The 18942-nt window shown below is 44.6% G+C and overlaps 1 protein-coding gene across 1 annotated transcript in view; it reads left to right on the plus strand.

Annotated features, from left to right (window-relative positions):
* fat4 (FAT atypical cadherin 4) overlaps positions 1-18942 on the plus strand; it is a 380125-nt gene that overhangs the window by 286628 nt on the left and 74555 nt on the right. Inside the window, exon 10 of the mRNA XM_067993487.1 lies at positions 9154-13512. Coding sequence (XP_067849588.1) covers positions 9154-13512 — 4359 coding nt within the window. The remainder of the gene's footprint in view (positions 1-9153; positions 13513-18942) is intronic.

Raw genomic sequence — 18942 nt, forward strand, 5'->3', positions numbered from 1 at the left:
ATAAAAAATGAAAATTCATTACCAACAGTCCAGTGCTCCACTGGTTGTGAACTGTCCAATTGCAATAGTTAGGCATGGTCACTGACATTTTAAGTTTGGTTAAGCTTCTGTTTTCTTTCTCTGTGAATTTATTTGATCTCATAGTTGGCAACACTGGATCAATGATGATGTTGTTAAAAAGGCATAAACAGGTATCTGCCCATTCACATTGGCCAGCCATAATTACCTGCAAAACACCAAGAGGAACAAAACATTTATGATCATGTTTAAGGCTATTTTAATAAGCAGCATTGTAACACTCCTATCAATCCAGTTAAAGCTAGTTTACGCACCATGCCGTCATTTGTACCCTGTCAGTGTGGAAGGAATCGCAGCTCTTTGTGTCTTTGAAACATGTTTTCTCAGTGTTGTCTTTTTTTAAATGTTTGAGTTACCTTTTGCAAAGTAAGAACTATATCATCAAAATATAAAACAAAAATAAAATGCTGCAGATGCTGGAAGTCTGAAATAAAAACATAAAATGCTGGAAACACTCAGTAGGCCAGGCAGCAACTGTGGAGAAAGAAAGAAAGATTTGCATTTAAATAGCGCTTTTCACGACCTCAAGACATCCCAAAGCACTTTACAGTCAATGCAGTACTTTTGAAGTGTAGTCGCTGTCGTCTGACCTTTCAGAACAGAAAGACCTTAGATGGGCCGAAGGGCCTCTATCCGTGCTGTATAACTCTATGTCTCTCTATGACTCTATGATATCTAAGTCAATTAATTTTCTTCTCAAAAGATGGGTAAAGCATTGTCATTTTCTAAAATTGTAGCTGTTCCAGAAAATAATACATTAGAAAATAAGACAGGAAATTCCACAATACTGATAGTAATTACCCATAATAATAATAATAATGCTTTCCTTGATTCAAGTCCATTGTATGGGAGGTAAATCTTAATATTATTGGTAACATTTGTTCTATTCATATAAACATAATGGGCCAGAAATTGCTCCCTAAATAACGGAAGAGCTCAACAGCACTCTCAGTTTTTAATGGTGAATTGAAGGAGCAATTTCCCGCGTTTGCACATGTGCAGTGAAACGTGCAAATCCGGAACTTGCTCCTATTGGCTCGCAGGCGATATGACAGCTTCGAATTAAAGGGACATTAACCCGGAAAAGTGCGGGGTGATGCACTTTGGAGGGACTAACAAGGCAAGGGAATACACAATGAATGGGAGGACCCAAGGCAAGACAGAGGGTCAGAGGGATCTTGGTGTGCAAGTTCACAGATCCCTGAAGGCGGCGGAACAGGTAGATAAGGTGGTAAAGAAGGCATATGGGATACTTGCCTTTATTAGCCGAGGCATAGAATATAAGAGCAAGGAGGTTATGATGGAGCTGTATAAAACACTGGTTAGGCCACAGCTGGAGTACTGTGTGCAGTTCTGGTCGCCACACTACAGGAAGGATGTGATCGCTTTGGAGAGGGTGCAGAGGAGATTCACCAGGATGTTACCAGGGCTGGAGCGCTTCAGCTATGAAGAGAGACTGGGAAGATTGGGTTTGTTTTCCTTGGAGCAGAGGAGGCTGAGGGGGGACATGATTGAGGTGTACAAAATTATGAGGGGCACAGATAGGATGGATACTAAGGAGCTTTTTCCCTTCGTTGAGGGTTCTATAACAAGGGGACATAGATTCAAAGTAAAAGGCGGGAGGTTTAGAGGGGATTTGAGAGAGAAGTTTTTCACCCAGAGGGTGGTTGGAGTCTGGAACTCACTGCCTGAAAGGGTTGTGGAGGCAGGAACCCTCACAACATTCAAGAAGCATTTGGATGAGCACTTGAAATGCCATAGCATACAAGGCTACGGACCAAATGCTGGAATATGGGATTAGATTAGACAGGGCTTGATGGCCGGCACGGACACGATGGGCCGAAGGGCCTCTATCCGTGCTGTATAACTCTATGACTCTATATGAACAGCTCTTAAGCAGTACAGAGCTATGGAAAAGGGAGCAGGAAAAGAACAAAAGGGAGAGGTCTGTGATGAGGTGGAGGGCAGGAGTGATTAAATGACAAGTGATGATGGTGCAAGGCAAAAGGAGGTGATAATGAGACAAGTATAGAAACAAAAGATGGGTCCAGGTGAGGTGTAAATGATTACAGCAGAATAGCAGAGGAGGAGGGAAGCATGGAAAATCTGGCAAAGAAGAGAAGGCTCCTTTGGTCCGGGAATGTGGCAGAAGAAAGGCAGGTAGACCCTTTGGGTGTGGACCACCATGTGCCAATAGGGGATCCCCACCCCAAGCACCAGCCTACACCTCTTCCATTCCCAGTGGCTCTGATGCAGTCATGCTCCATTACCAGTACTTGCTGTCCGAGAAAATGGAAGCAGTGGTTAAGGTCTAAAGCTGTCAAACTCAATGTTAAGGCTGTAAAGTGCCTAGTAGAAAGATGAGATGCTGTTCCTTGAGCTTGCTTTGAGCTTCATTTGAACAGTGTTGGAGGCCAAAGACGTAGTGGGAGTGGGATGGAGAATTAAAGTGGCAAGCGACCGGAAGCTCAGGGTCATGCTTGTGGACTGAACGGAGATATTCAGCAAAGTGATCACCCAATCTGCATTTGGTCTCCCCAATATAAAGCAGATGGCATCATGAGCAGTGAGTACAGTATACTAAGTTGGACAAGTACAACTAAACCGCTGTTTCACCCGGAGGGAGTGTTTTGGGCCCTGGACGGTAGGAAGGGAGGAGGTGAAAGGTCAGGTGTTGCATCTCCTGTGCTTGCATGGAACTGTCCCTTTGGAATGCTGAAGTAGGAGGGGCAGAGACTATGGGCCTGATTTTAGCAGGCCTGCGGGTTTCCGGCGGGTCGGGTTTCGGGAGCGTGGTCAACACGCTCGAAGAAATTAGTGGGTTGCTCGCGCGATCGTAGCAGGCAACACACTAATAGGAATCAATTACCTGCTCCTCCGGGGTCCGCGGCGCTGGCCTGCGCGTCGGGCGGGCTGCGCGTGCGCAGTACGATCTGTCAGCTGGAGGCTCTCTAGTTAAAGGGGCAGTCCTCCACTGACAGATGCTGCAACCAATGGAACAAATTGCAGCATGGAGCAGCCCAGGGGGAAGGCTGCTCCCAGTTTAATGAGGCCTCACCCCAGGTATCATCAGATGGGGTGAGGAGGAGGGGGAGGACACAGATCTTCCACCCGGCGGTCGCGAGGAAGCGGCCTGCCACTGCCACCAAGAAGGCCTGGCTCGAGGTGGCAGAGGGGGTCACCTGCGCCACCAACATATGGCCCACCTGCCTACAGTGCAGGAGGCGCTGCAATGACCGCAGTAGGTCAGCCACAGTGAGAACACAAAGTCTTTCCCCTACACTCCGTCTGCCACAACACTGCCCCCACCCCACATCTCCTTCGGCACCGCCAACACTACTCTGTCACATCACCCTTCATACCCACTCAAACCCCATCCTCATCTTACCTCCACCTACTCACCTCGCCAGTACTCATCCTGCCACTAACACGCAACCCAATCCTCATACAATCTCATTGCTCCATCCCATACTCACCCTCTCGTGCATCTCCCTCACGGCCAGCCTCACTCAACCTGCCACCACCTGTGCTGCAGCCACAGGGCATGCATCACATATGTGCAGTAGGCAGCGTAAGGCAAACGTGTCGTGAGCATGAAGGGGGTGCACAAGGGTGTCTGAGGGTTTGTCATGGGTGTTACCTATATTGAATTTCAGAGCAACAAACAGCACACATTATATTGACACCACCACTGCCACGTCTCCGCGAATCCTGTCCGCTGTGTCCAATAATGCCCGCTCCTGGGTATCACTATGAGGACCCACCACTGATGCCACCCATCGTGTTACTGCAGAGTAGGTGCAGGTGTATTTGCAGGGCTCGTCCGCGCAGACGACTGAGAGACATCGGTGGTGTAGCCGGCTGCACCCTGGAAGGATGCGGAGGAGAAGGTGTGGAGGGCAGTGGTGACTTTGACAGCGACAGGTAAGCAGTTGGTGCTGGGGCCAGCCAGGAGCAGCTCGGCATGAAAGAGGCTGCAGATCTCCATGACTACATGTCGAGCGAATCTGCGCCTCCCTGTGCACTGCTGCTCGGAGAGGTCCGGGGAGCTGCGCCTCGGTCTGTGGACCCTGTGGCGAGGGTAGTGCCCTCTGCGATGCGTCTCTCTCTGCGGTAGCCCTCCCTCCTGCTGTGCAGGTGGGCGTGCAACAACACCGTGTTGGGGGGCTCCACGTCTCTGCGGCGGACTGCGAGGCTGCTGGGGCTGGTCATGCTGTTCGTCCTCCGAGGGTGTCCACACACCACCCATCTGGCAGGTGTTGGTCTGAGGGATTGTGCAGGGTAGGTGGGTGGTTCCTCGGACTGGGGCTGCGGTTTCGTGTCGGTCTGTCCTCTGGCTTGGCGGGGGGTGGTGGGGGGCAGGGGTTGCCCTATGTGACGCGGTGGCCTCCTGCGTGGGTGAGGGCTCTCCCCCGTGGAGTGCACCTTGGCACCTGCCACAGGCTGCTGGCTGCAACACGCCTGGTTGGAGAGAGACTGTTTCACCCAGTGTGTGAAACTCACTGCCTTGAACCTAAAATCCCACACTTCCTCTTCTGACAGCTGATTCAGCTCATTAACTGACCTCAACAAGCAAGGTAAGTACACTCAAGTGGAACCCCGCTGGCTTTAATTGCCTGCGGGATTCCCACCAGCGGGGCTTGCGCGCGCAGCCCCGCACATCAGCGCGGTACCCGGAAGTGGCCGGGATTTCGTCGCGATCCGGTCACGTGACCGGATATCGGGATTTTCGGGGCCCCCCCCCCGCCGGAAACCCGACGCCAAAATCGAGCCCTATGTGTTTAGTGATGTCATGGCGCTAGAGATGGCAGAAGATGATCCTTTGAACACGGAGGCTGGTGGGGGGAAGGTGAGCACAAAGGGGACCTGTCGTGGTTCTGGGAGGGAGGAGAAGGGGTAAGAGTGTGGAAAATGGGTCGGAAACAGTTGAGAGCACTGTCAATCAGGTGGAGGGGACTCCTTTGCTGAGGAAAAAGGAAGACATTTCAGAAGCTCTGTTGTGGAAGGGGGCATCATCAGAACAAATGCGATGGAGATGGAGCAACTGGGAGAATGAAATAGAGTCCTTACAGGAAGCGGGGTGGAAGCAAAATCAAGATAGCCGTGGGAGCCGGTGGGCTTGTCGTAGATAATGGAGAACAGCCTATCACCAGAAATGGAGATAGAAAAGTTGAAGAAGGGAATGAAAGAGTCGGAGATTGACCAGATCAAAGTATAGTTTGTCATCATTTCTCTAAATTACGGAAAAATTAAAACAAAACAAAAATGTTCAAATTAATAGATGTTAAACAATGATGTAGCACAGAAAACCTTGCAAAAAGATGTCCACTATCCATTAAGTAATGAAAAAGCAAACAAATGCATGTGAAAATGAAAAAATAAATATAAATCATGGGAGAAGTGTTCAGTTATTAATGATCTTTGAAAGAATTTTAAAATAGAGAGATAAAGATACTGACTAAAAGCAGATACGCAAAACATTTGCAATATGCTTTATTTTGATATAGTGGAGCATGCTGTAATGAATTTGACATCTCCTGCAGTCATGACTTTTAATTATTTTATGAGCAAAGGATGGGCAGCATGATTTGTGCTTTGAATCTGTTCTGGATGACAAAACAAGTTGATTTAGTAGTGGGTGTTTAATGTACACCATCCTTCTTTATTAATTTGTTTTTTATTAGAGATTAGGAAGAATTTAAATTGTTGGCCACCAGCCAGAGTAATTCATTGTGATGCATTGCTGATATATAACTGTATATCACTGATGTTACCACAGAATTTCCTTCAAATTTCCTTCCATTTTTAACTGTGAATTTAGTTTGCTTATTTCATTTTTGTCAGATCACTACCATAAAATGACAGTTTTAAAGCAACAAAACAACACAATTTTCTGGTCTTCACATTCCCAAACTAGCTATTTATAAAATGTACTAAGCCCTTAACATTCTATATAAGAACTGTAAAAATAATATATGCTAACATGTATTGTTTCCTGGGAATTGACTTTTGATTGTCATTTAATAAACTTCTAAAGAAAGAGCTTGAAATTATATAACACCGTTCATGACCTCAGGATGCCCCACAGCATATCAGAGCCAACAAAATAGTTTTGAAGTGTAGTCACTGCTGTAATGTAGGAAAACATGGCAGCTAGTTTGCACACAGTGAGATCACAAACAGCAATGACCAGATAATCACTTTTTGGTGGTGTTGGTTGAGGAATAGATTTAGGCCGAGACACCGGGAGAACTCCCCTCCTCCTCTTCAAATAAATCCACCTGAGAGGGCAGATGGAGCCTCAATTTAATATCTCATCCAAAAGATGGTACCTCTGACAGTGCAGCACTCCCACGGTACTGTACTGAAGTGTCAGCCTACATTATGTGCTTTACGTGCTTACATTTCTGGAATGAGATTTGAATCCATGACGTTCTGACTCAGGACCAAAAGTGCAACCACTGAGCCAGGGCTGACACCTTTTAGTGGTTATATCATAATCATTTAACCATTCAATGTGGAAATCATCAATGGCACAGAACATTCTACCTGTTAACAACTAATGTAATAAAAGAAGGACCCAATGCTGAGTGAACTTCACAGTATATAACATAGCTAGCCTGGCATGATTTTTGTGGCAGAAATCTCTATTTGGGGTTCAGCTGACACTTACAGACTGCTCAAGTCTTGCTTCCAATGATGATGCCATCTGAATTCCGCTCCCTGTCCCACCCAAATGAGATTGTAACTTGTACACTCATAGGTATTCCCAAGTGTACATTGTACTCTTCATTAAGCACTCATTTGACTATTATTCTGCAATGAGTACACAACAGACTCTTGGGGGAATCTCCCACGACGGGTGGGAGACGGTGGGGGGGAGGGAGTTAAATCGGCAAATATGTGAGACCTGACCCCCAACCCGCCGTGGTTGCGCCTACTTCCATTTTAACCGTGGCGAGTTTGGAGGCATCCGAGTAACCGGCTCTGGAGAGGTGGGTCTGTGACTATAATATTTAAATGAGGCTCCATTCCTCAGATTTAAGCAGCCATTTGAATTTAACGGCTGCGGGCCGGGTTTCCCAGGGCTCGGGAAACCTGGCAGCTGGATCCAGCAGGTAAGGGCTTTTTGGAGCGCTGTTTGTGGGCCAGGAGGAGCAGGCTTCTCCCCCCGCTCCTCAAGCAAATTTTCTGTCACGATTGGCCGCCCCCACCTCCAAACCTGCAATCTCTTCTGGTCCCCCCTCCTTCCCGATTGCCGGTTCGACTCCCCCCACCCACCAACCCACAATGTTTCCCGGTTGCCTGGGACCGTTTGGCTTTCCTAGCCGGCCAGCCTCTCAATCTTTCCAGCTGCCAGGCGGGAAATGGAGTAAAAAACGATAATGAGGTCCTGCCATTAAATTCAGCAGGACCTCCACGTTCCCGGCATTTCCGTGTTTCCCCCCCACCGCAAACATTTGCCCCCGCTCCCTTCCCACCTTCCTGTAAATATTGCAGCCTCGTAGTCTCCAGTATGTGCCATTTCAGGTCTACTTTTGACTGTCATTAGTATTGCTTTCATTTTATTGAGATTACAAAACAACAGATTATAAAAAATAAAAGATGGTAGAGAATGAAGGCTGTAATTTAATCTCTAGGTTCAGATGACATAAAAACCACTTGACCGTCGTTCTGTAGTTTATAATATCTTAAACCCTTAATTAAATTAGTCTTATTAATCATTCCCAATTATCCATAGTTTTATAAAATGTGCACCTTTTCCTTTGCCCTAAGAGCATAGGAATGTGCAGGACCGGCAAAGAGTATTGTGGTCCATCTGGCGATTCCAGTGTCTAGGAAATATATCCCACAATACTAATCTCCACTGGTCATCAGCATTCTCACATAATATTTTTCTAAGCTAGTGAGGTTTTCTTGTACCAACTTTATGTTATGGGTTACCACATTGCATCTGGCTTTGGAACTGAGACTGGCTATGTAAGAAGACTGAACACGCGCTTGATTTTCCACTGCAGTCATGAACCCAGCATAGTATATTTAATTCTTATATAATAATAACAAGTCTTAAATATTATTCACAAAGAGCAGTGCACTTCTTTGCACTCGTGGACTGTTCTTCATGGCATTGTATCCCTGTCTTATTGCTGTGCACATGAATAAAAGTTCTTGAGATCAAGAGCAGAACCTATGGAATAAAATATTTAGAATTCATCACCAACACTCATCATCTTAAAGATCCTATTAGAGGAGATTATTATTTCCATTTCCTGTAACAAACTGGCTGTTCTCACTCGTGAGCTCACACGCCTCATTCAACAATTGATTTCATGCCCCATCCTGTTAATTGAAAGCATGCTGGCTTTTTACAGGAAAGAGACGCGGTACTTTCTGTCACAGTCATTGCTGTTTATGCTAGGATTCAGGAGTGAATAATTGGGATGAATTTATTCTGCTCAGAATGGCTTCAAAGCCTGAACTTTGTATTCTGAAACTGTCAACCAATATTTCTCTTTCAAATGCTGATCGACCTCCTTTTCATTTCTAGCTTTTGTTCAGTGAGCATTGTCCTAATGGCTTTACAAATTTGTTGATTGTTCAAAAATTAATTTAGGGTTCCCGGAGCTACGAGTGCCTATTGTGTTTGTAAACCAAGATCTCCTCAGTCAGCAGTCAGACCACAAACCCAGTCAGTGCGAGGGTTAATTGACTATTTCTAAACCCTATTCTTTTAAGCCTGGGCATTTTGTACTGGTGTGCTACAAAAAGAATATTATTGAACTTAATGAACTGAATAACCTGCCAATAAGACTAAGGACATAAGCAAATCGTGACTTGACTGTACTGAACCAAAAATGATCAGAGTACAGATGACTAGATATTGACAGTAGTATAGTTCCTTTCATTGAATGCCCTACCACCAAAAAGGTAACTGATGTTGGCTATTTTCTAATACAACCTATACAAAACAGCTGATAGGAATGCTGTATTTTTGTAATGTTTTAGAGCAGATCGACTTGAATTATGTGCATAGAAACAGTCTCCTAATGTGTTTCCCTTTTCTCCTGTATGCAGGTTCATTTGTGTTTGCTGTGACAGTTTCTGATGCTGATGCAGGCTCCAATGCAGAACTCCAGTATTCCTTGACAGGAAGAAATGTGGAAAAATTCCAGATTGATCCAAGCCGTGGTGCTATCATGGCTGCCCAAAAGTTAACTGGAGGCACTGACATAACTGTTACTGTTAATGTTAAAGACAGTGGAATGTATCCAATGTCAGACTCCACCACTGTGACAGTGAGATTTGGAAATGAGGCCGATTTTCCCCAAATCAGAGCAGGGCAAAAGACTTTTATATTTCCAGAAGACCAGAAGATTGATACCTATATTACAACAGTGTCAGCCTCTTCCACAAGGAGACACGTAAGTGGGCCATTATCCTACTACATAGCCAGTGGTAACCTCGGTGATGTCTTCCATATTGATCAGCTAACAGGGAAACTTGTTCTCACAAAGCCATTAGATTTTGAAGCGGTTCAGAATTATGTGCTGTGGATCGAGGCCAGAGATATGGGGTTTCCTCCCTTTTCTTCCTATAAGAAATTGGATATAGCTGTGCTGGACGTCAATGACAATGCACCTGTTTTTAAGCAGGATCCCTTCACAGCTAATATAATGGAGAATACCTTCTCATACAAAATAACCACTGTAGTAGCAGCAGATAAGGACAATGGACCCAATGGTCAAATAGAATATACCATAGTGGATGGTAACAAAGGCAATAATTTCAACATCAACAGAGAAACTGGTGAGATCAGAAATACTGGACAATTGAACAGAGAAAAGAATGCCCAGTACACATTAACTGTACAAGCAACTGATAAAGGAGCTTCTTCAAGGAGCTCTTTGTGTCATGTCATTATCAACGTTTTGGATGAAAATGATAATGCTCCGAGATTCTCACAGATATTTAGTGCTCAAGTACCTGAAAATGCTGCTATTGGATACACAGTGACACGTGTTACCACTTCAGACGAGGACACTGGAGTGAATGCTGTTAGTCGGTACTCTATAACAGATGTAAGTCTGCCCTTCTTCATAAATCCAAAGACCGGAGATATCACAGTCAGCAGGCCTCTGAATCGGGAAGATGTGGATCGCTACATAGTCAAAGTTTATGCCCATGATTCTGGGTGGACAGTGAATACAGACATTACTGTTTTTGTGACAGATGTAAATGATAATGCCCCACGATTTACTCGTCCTTCATACTACCTAGATTACCCAGAGGTCACAGAGATTGGCTCCAGAGTTACTCAAGTAGTAGCTACAGATCCTGACAGTGGCCTCAATGGTCAGGTATTTTATTTCATTAAATCACAGTCAGAATTCTTCCGAATAAATTCCAGCACAGGAGAGATCTGTACCAAACAATATGTAAAATATCACAACTCCACGGGTTCTAACAATCTAAATATAAACAGACACAGTTTTATTGTAACGGCCTCAGACCGAGGTAGAATTCCCTTAATGAGTGAAACTACAGTCATTATCAACATTGTGGACAGTAATGATAATGCACCACAGTTTGAATCTGAAAAATACTTTACTCCTGTTACTAAGAATGTCAAGATTGGAACACGGTTAATCAAAGTTACTGCAGTCGATGACAAAGATTACAACCTGAATTCAGAAATAGAATATCACATTTCTGGTGGAAACAGTTCAAATCAATTTGTACTGAACAAGAATAATGGTTGGGTATCTGTTGCTTCCTCTCTAAGAGCCAATGTGAATAAAGTGTTCTTAATTATAATCACGGCAATGGATAAAGGTAATCCCCCACTGTCTGCAACATCCACTGTCCACATTTTGGTAACTGAAGAGAATATGCACACGCCTCAGTTCTCCCAGAGCCATATCAGCATCACTGTTCCTGAGAGCCTCACCACTGGAACAGTCATCAGAACAGTTTCAGCCAGAGATAAAGATGCTAATATGAATGGGTTAATCAGATACAACATTTCCAAAGGAAATGAGGCAAGTTTATTCTCTATTATTAATTCAACTGGTGCTATATCCCTAGCTGGACAACTGGATTATGAGTCTCAGCAAATGCATGAATTGACCATAAGTGCTGAAGATGGCGGTTGGGTGAAAAGAACTGGCTACCTTAGCATTACTGTTCATGTTACTGATTCAAATGATAATGTTCCACTGTTCAGTCCAGATGAGTACTTTCCATTTATATCTGAGAATGCCCCGAGTGGTACAACAGTTGTTCAGTTAACTGCCACAGATGCAGATTCTGGAGGTAATGCTGTGATAGCCTATACAATTGAGACGACTGACAGCGATCTTTTTGTTATTGATCCCAACACTGGAGTCATCACGACTCAAGGATTTTTGGACTTTGAAACGAAGCAGAGTTATCATTTGTATGTGAAAGCCTTTAATGTCCCAGATGAGGACCGCTTTAGCTTTGCCAGTGTTTATGTACAGCTCAGTGGTGTGAACGAGTATGTCCCACGGTTTGTGTCCAGACAGTATACCTTTGAGATCTCAGAGGCTGCTTCGAAAGGTACCACTGTTGGGGAAGTATTTGCAAGTGATCGAGACCTTGGGGATGACGGAGAAGTCAACTACCTACTTTTTGGTAAAAGCAGAAAGAAAGGGTTCAGCATTGACAAAAAAACTGGCCAAATTTATGTATCAGGGCAGCTTGATCGGGAAAAGGAAGAAAAAATTTATTTGAAGGTTCTAGCTAAGAATGCTGGAAGCATCCGTGGATTTGATGTTGATGAAGTTTTTGTAAATATTACAGTACTGGATGCCAATGATCCTCCTGTTTTTACATCCGAGGAGTACTCTGTACAGATTAATGAGGGGGCTGCACCCGGAGCTCATGTCATTTTTGTAAGTGCCTTTGATTCTGACTCTGTTCCCAGTTGGAGCAGATTTACTTACCACATTGGAGCTGGAAATGAAAAGAGTGCCTTTTCTATTGACTCGCAGACAGGGCAAGTTTCAGTAGCAGCAGAACTGGATCGCGAGTCCATACCTGTATACAACCTCTCTGTTTTAGCTGTTGATTCAGGAGTGCCTTCAGCCACAGGCAGCACCTATTTACTTGTCAATCTGGAGGATATTAATGACAACGGGCCTACTTTAACTTCCACGAGCGGTGAAGTTGTGGAGAACCAACGTGCAGGGGCTATAGTAATGACGCTTAATGCCACTGATCCAGACCTTCCTCCAAACCAAGGTCCTTTCACCTACCATTTGCTCAGCACGGGCCCTGCTACCAGCTACTTCAGTCTTAGCTCTGGCGGGATCCTTATTACAACCAGAGAAATTGACAGAGAGCAGATCAGTGATTTCTACTTGTCAGTGGTCACTCGTGATTCTGGCACTCCACAGATGTCTTCCACAGGAACTGTGCATGTCACAGTACATGATCAGAATGACAATCCATCTGAGCCCAGAACAGTGGAGATCTTTGTTCACTATTTTGGAAACCTGTTTCCCGGTGGGATTTTGGCCAGTGTGAAGCCCCAGGATCCGGATGTATCAGATACTTTCCGTTGTACTCTGACTATGGGGGCTACAACTCTTTTTAGCATCCCAGCAGGTACTTGCAGTCTAAATTCTCAGCCAAGATCAACAGATGGAACATTTGATCTGACTGCCCGTAGTAGTGACGGGCTGCACAGTGCTGTAAACAACAATGTCCATGTTTTCTTCATGGGATTCAATAACGTGACGATAGATAATAGTGTCCTTCTTCGCCTGAATGTTGCAACAGTCAAAGATTTTCTTACCAACCACTACCTTCACTTCCTACGCATTGCTAACTCTCAACTAGCAGGGATGGGGACTGCAGTGCAGATCTACAGTGTTTATGAACAGGACCAGAAAACATACATGATGGCAGCTGTGAAACGATTTAGCAATCAGTATGTAAGCCCCAGTGGGGTAGCCACTTTTTTTGAGAGCATTAAGGAAACCTTACACAGGCAGAGTGGAGTGCGAATTGACTCAGTGGACCATGACCCTTGCACAAACGATCCCTGTCAGAATGGCGGAAGCTGCTTAAAAAGACTTGCCGTTGGTCCAACACTGCAAAGTGAGGAAAGCATCCCAGTGGTCATTGTAGCCAATACGGCTGTACAACCATTCATCTGTCGATGTCTGCCAGGATATTCCGGACAAGTCTGTGAAACTGACATAGATGAGTGTCTTCCATCCCCTTGTCACAATGGTGGAATTTGCCACAATTTAATAGGTAGATTTTCATGTACCTGCCCTGAAGGGTCCATGGGCACTGCTTGTGAAAGGGACATCAATGAATGTCAATCAAATCCCTGCAAAAGTGGTGGAACTTGCCAGAACTTCCCAGGTGGTTTCAACTGTGCTTGTAAAGCCGGATATACAGGTATTCACTGCGGGAATCCTCTTTTAATACTTTATTCAGTGATTGCTATTATAAAATAGATTCATTACTTTTTGTCTAAAGTGATTGTTAAGGTTTTTGGGCATTTGTGTTTAAAATAGCAAAAACATTGAGGAATAACATTTTAGGCAGTTGATGGTGCCATTGTGCTGTGGCAAGTGATTGTGTGATACAAGCCCACGGAGGCGAATGTCCACATGGCTAATTCCTCATCTCCACAAAACCATCAAGGGAATGTGCCAAACACAAGCAAGGTGTTTCTCCCAAGGTGGGGAAGGAAAGTCAGAGAAAGCGCCAGTCTTGGCCACCTTTACATACGTCCTGAGGGTGGTCGCTTAGCGACAATCACAGAACACCAGTAGCAGGCCTGATGCTCATTCTCTCTCCTAAAGGCTGGCACATGATGCAGGGGGCCTAAAGAAGGAAAAAAAGAATGTGTGGCAGAGAACAAACTAAAATCTATCAATGTGCTGATGTACTAAGATACTGTTCAAATATGTTTGAAGAGAAAGTTACCTAAATTGAGTAATTGTGGATGCCATTGGGTGATAAGATGCCCACAATTATCCACGTAGTGAGTTTCCATTTTCATCTACTCTGTAAGCCAAGATGCAAAGTAAATGTGAAGCATTTCCACATGAAGCAGCAAGGAAGGTAAGAATAGTAGTCACCTCAGGTTGCTCTTACACTCCTCCTAGTGGCTGGTCATAAAATAGCAATAGCAAAGCCCTGGGTGCCAGGATGTAGTGCACAAGAAAGGGATAGTAGAAAAATCTTAACAATGCCATTCATTGCTAAAGTGAGACCCTTCCAACATAGTGAGTTAGTATAGCCTGTTGAATTAAATCATGTGGATTTAAATACCCAGGTTAATTTTAAATGTTTGGTTCAGCAATTCTCTTTTGCAATGAAATATTTTCACGAGTTTGATAGTAAGGAATTGATTTTTCAGCCAAATGAGCAGCTGCTCTGCCCATGGTTTCGTCCTCCTTCTCCTTCTGCTCCTCCTCAATGTGGATGTCATATGTGAACGGTTCTCATAAGATCAGAAAGTGAAAAGAATCCAGTCCTCACACCTCCTGAAAAGACCAGCACCAACACCAGCCACCGCCCCCCCCCCCCCCCACACAAAATAGTCCTGCGACTACACATCGACCCAGTGTAAAGCGACCCACCAAGTGGCACCAAGTGTCGCTGTTCATGATGAAACACATGAAAGGGTGCTATCACAAAAGCCAATCAAGAATGGGCAAGATGTGGCAGTAGTGGTGAGAATTATAACATTTAATGTGACTTTAACACAAACCAAATATAAATGAAAAACATGACAGTCTATCAGACACCCTTGTGCATACCCTTCATGGTCTCAAATCCATAGCCTTTCTCTTCCTACTGCTTCTACATGGTGAATCCCCTATAGCTGTAGCAGAGGTAGTGGCAGGTTGCTCATGTCCATGGCCAGACTGCTTAGATGCTTTCGGCCCACGGCCTCTGGGTTTTGGAGCCCGTGAGGGCCCCCTCTAAAGACTGCTCCACCTGCACCTGTGCAAGGGCTGACTCGGCCACCTGGAGAGGAGGCAGCATTGCAGGCGCTGGTTGAGAGGGGGGCAACAGGTGAGACATGGGAGCACTTTGAGTGGCGTCCCCACTTCCATGTCCCCTTTCGCCATCATCCATCTCTTGGGCCAGGCCCACATCACTCCTACCACCCTGCTAGAGAACAGTTTAGAGGACAGATACGATGCCTTGGAAGCCCAGTTGTAAAGTTTCTTTCTGCCTGTTTAAGGCAACAGAATGTTGTTCACCATGAGTCCGAACAGTCGTTGTCAGGGCCTGAACAGACTCAATTGTGAGCCGTGCTTGAAGCTCAATGGATGCTTCCCTTCTGTCCATCGCAGACATTCCCTTACTTACCTGTGACACTATCTCAAACATTTCCGCAGTTACCTGCGACACTATCTCAGACAGTTGCTCACGTCCCTGCGACACTATCTCTGAGATTCCCTCCCGTACCACCATTCCACGAATGCAGGAGTTGGACTCCTCCATCCTCTGGGCTATTGCGGAGATTGTGCGTGGCACCTGTTCCAATACCTTGTAAATGTGCCACTGTCCCTCCTTTTAAAGGATGGCCCCCCGGGGTTCAGCATCTGCGTCCAGCTGAGCAAAGTCTGGAGAGGAGTGCGCCCACCTATGTGGACTCTCCACAGCTGCCCCTGCCACGAGTGTCTGCTCGTGCTCACTTGTGTGCGGTGACTCACCAGGTTCCAACCCAACTAACTGACTACTAGGACCCACTGAGGTGTGAGTCTGCGCTGGTGGATGGCTTGCTAAAATGTGACGTTGCACCCTCAGAGGCCGGCAGATTCTCTGAGGAATCACCCTCGTTGAAGGGCCTGTAAGAGAACAGAAGGCAATATTAAGCATCATCGCAAATGTGTCATGTTGCAATGAACATACTGAGGTGTTCAACATTCCAAGCATTGTTAACATCAATTCATGTTGCGTGTGATGAATGTTAAAGTTGTGTCACCAGACATTTGTGGGATGCCAGTCTCGGTGTCCCCAACGGACAGGCACTCGAGGGAGCGGCTGATCTGCAGGGCCTCCTCCTGCGCCTCTGTGAGGACCGCTATTTGTTGTGGCCCCCCTCCAGTCCTCACCCTCTTCCGTGCATTTTGCGCTCTCTTCTAGAAGAGGAGAAAGTAGACGTGTGAGTGAGTGATGGTGAAGTGGCCAACCGATGCTTTGGGTGAGCCTGACCATGAAAGAGATGCATCAGAGGGTAAGACAGGGACATCACATTGGATAAGGATTGGGGTGAGTGGTAGTGGTGGGGTCACAAATGGGGAGGTGAGGAAATGCTCATGAGGTGCAAGTAAGTTGCGGATGAGCTTTAAGTGGGTGTGAGGAGTGATGTGATGAAGTAGTCTTGGCAGTGCAGAATGAGTTGGGGAGGGGGTGTTGATGTGCACCACGGAATGCAGGAGAACCAGTAAGTGTACTCACTTTTGCTGACCTAGTTAGGTCATTGAAACACTTCCTGCATTGGACCCAGGTATGGGATATGTTGCTGCTGTTGGTGACCTCCTCTGCCCCCTCGAGCCAGGCTTTCTTGGTGGCAGAGGGAGGGCGCTTCCTCCTGTCAGCCGAGTAAAATATTTCCCTCCTCCTCCTCACCCCGGCCAGTAGCAGGTGAAGTGAGGCATTGCTGAATCTTGGAGCAGCCTTGCCCCTGTGCTGCTCCATTGGGTCTTCTTGCTCTTTGCTCCAGCAAAATCCATTGGAGCAATGGCCCTTTAAATCCAGACGCTGCAGCTGACAGCCTGTCATGCTGGTGAGCAGCCGGCCCACTGTGCAGCTTTTGGACGGCAAACCTGGAAACAAGGCTAAGGGGCAACAATTAAGTCAAGATCACGTGGGGAATAGAAAGTTTTTATTCGTCGGGTTTGCTGCGTGCCCATTGACCCACGCCATCCCGCCGCTTTTTTTAAATCGAGCCCATTATGTCAACATAAACCTATTTCTACACCTGATTATGCTTGTGAGGTCCTTTTAGAATGCTGTTGGTTTTTATTGAGCACTTCAAAAATTGGACAAAACTTAAATAAGCAAGTAGATGTTAATTCATTTTAAACTATTGCTGTACCTCTATAAGGAAATCATTTTTAAAGTTAAAGGGATGAAGGTCTTCAGAAAACCTGGGATCTGAATTCTGCAGACATCCCATAGTTAGTAGTAGGAGTATTTAGTGTAAAACAAGATTTTTTTGCCCCCCCCCCTCAAAAAAAAACTTTGACATATTTTCAGTACAAGAATACATCTGGCAATATATAGTTGCATAATTTGCAGCATTTGTACCAGTAAACCATCATTTCAGTATCATGATGTGCAATTTTCCAGTCTTCCCATAAATGGCTGAAATGTACAGAAAAGGAGCAAAATTGCATCTTTGTGCAAACATGACAGATCAAATAATCAGAATTTACATAATTTATATACAAGAATCTTCTAATTATTTTTGTTAACTCTTGGGGATGTATAAAGTGTATTATGACCGATTTTTTTTTGAATAAATCATTCATTCACCTATTTAATGATGGTAGGTAATTCATGTATTATTGCACATACTAGAATTTTTACATTTTTAACCTGAAGCTTAGTATCCATCAGCTATAGATGGAAACAATATGCCTTTCATCCACAGCCCAGAAAATCTACCTCTCATTATGATGGATTATATTTTGCCAGCTGCATTGTGCCTCATTTCAGTTAACCTATTCCACTTTTTTGAGCTGAGGATAATCAAAAGAGATTACCTCAGTCCAATGTCATTTTAAGGTTTAAACCCTTATGCCTTAAAGTTGAGTTAGTTAATGATGATTTAGGACGTTTTGTCCTCTATTTAAAAAAGATACATTTTCTCAAAGTAAATAGACTTTTAACATACAGTAGTTGGGTGTTCATTTTTTTCTTCCTGGCCTTTTCTTGAACTATTCATTTCCTGTTTCATATGCTTTATTACAGTAAAGGAATGCACTTTGATTAAATTGTTTGTTTTCAAATTAAGAAATCAGACTTATATATTTGAATAAATAAACTTTAGCAAAGTGCATATTATATTTTATCCATTTGCTGTCCAGTGGGTAGTGTAATTTTTTTAATTATTACTTCAATTTTATAGCCATCCATCTATTTACTTGGCCCATATGTTAACACCAACATTCATTTTTTTAAATTTTAATTAAGAACATTTATTAATAGTGCCTCCAAATGGGATCTTTGTTGCCTGCTACAATATACATTTTGGTGTGTGGGTCTCCATTAATTTAGATGATTTTACTTTCTTTTTATGCTCCAGACTTTATTTTTGAGGAGAAATTGTATCTACACAGAGCGAGAGAGCAAGTTTGTATAATACCGCACATTGTTCATTTATCACATCTGTCTACCTATAATGTTATATGCACACACTTCCTGTCAAGTACCACTTTCCTGTCACACGCTTTCCATCATATCATGATTAAACTATTAATCTTACTAAAGTAAAAACAGAAAATTGCTTGAAATACAGAGCATATCAGTCAGCATATGTAAAGAGGAAAGGCAGCTTTTGACATTCCAGTTGTGTATATGTACTATTTTATTGTGTCCTTGAAGCTTAACCTTCAAGGTGGGTGGCTCTGTTCCTTAATTATCGCTGAGACCTCCCAGCTGCATGTTCAAGGTAGGTAGTACTATTCTTCACAGTGCCACTTATGTTGGAGCTGCAACTGGAAGGACGAAAGTCTGGCCTCTGATTGCTGGCTGCCAGCTCCTCCCGACATTGTTCGTGGCTGCTACCTCCCACCGCCCCCCCACCTCCATACCCAAAATGACCAGATTCCCCACCGTGTTTTCTCACCCAGGTTT

The sequence above is a fragment of the Heptranchias perlo genome, chromosome 1 (assembly GCF_035084215.1).
Source record: "Heptranchias perlo isolate sHepPer1 chromosome 1, sHepPer1.hap1, whole genome shotgun sequence".
In the NCBI taxonomy this organism is placed as follows: Eukaryota; Metazoa; Chordata; class Chondrichthyes; order Hexanchiformes; family Hexanchidae; genus Heptranchias; species Heptranchias perlo.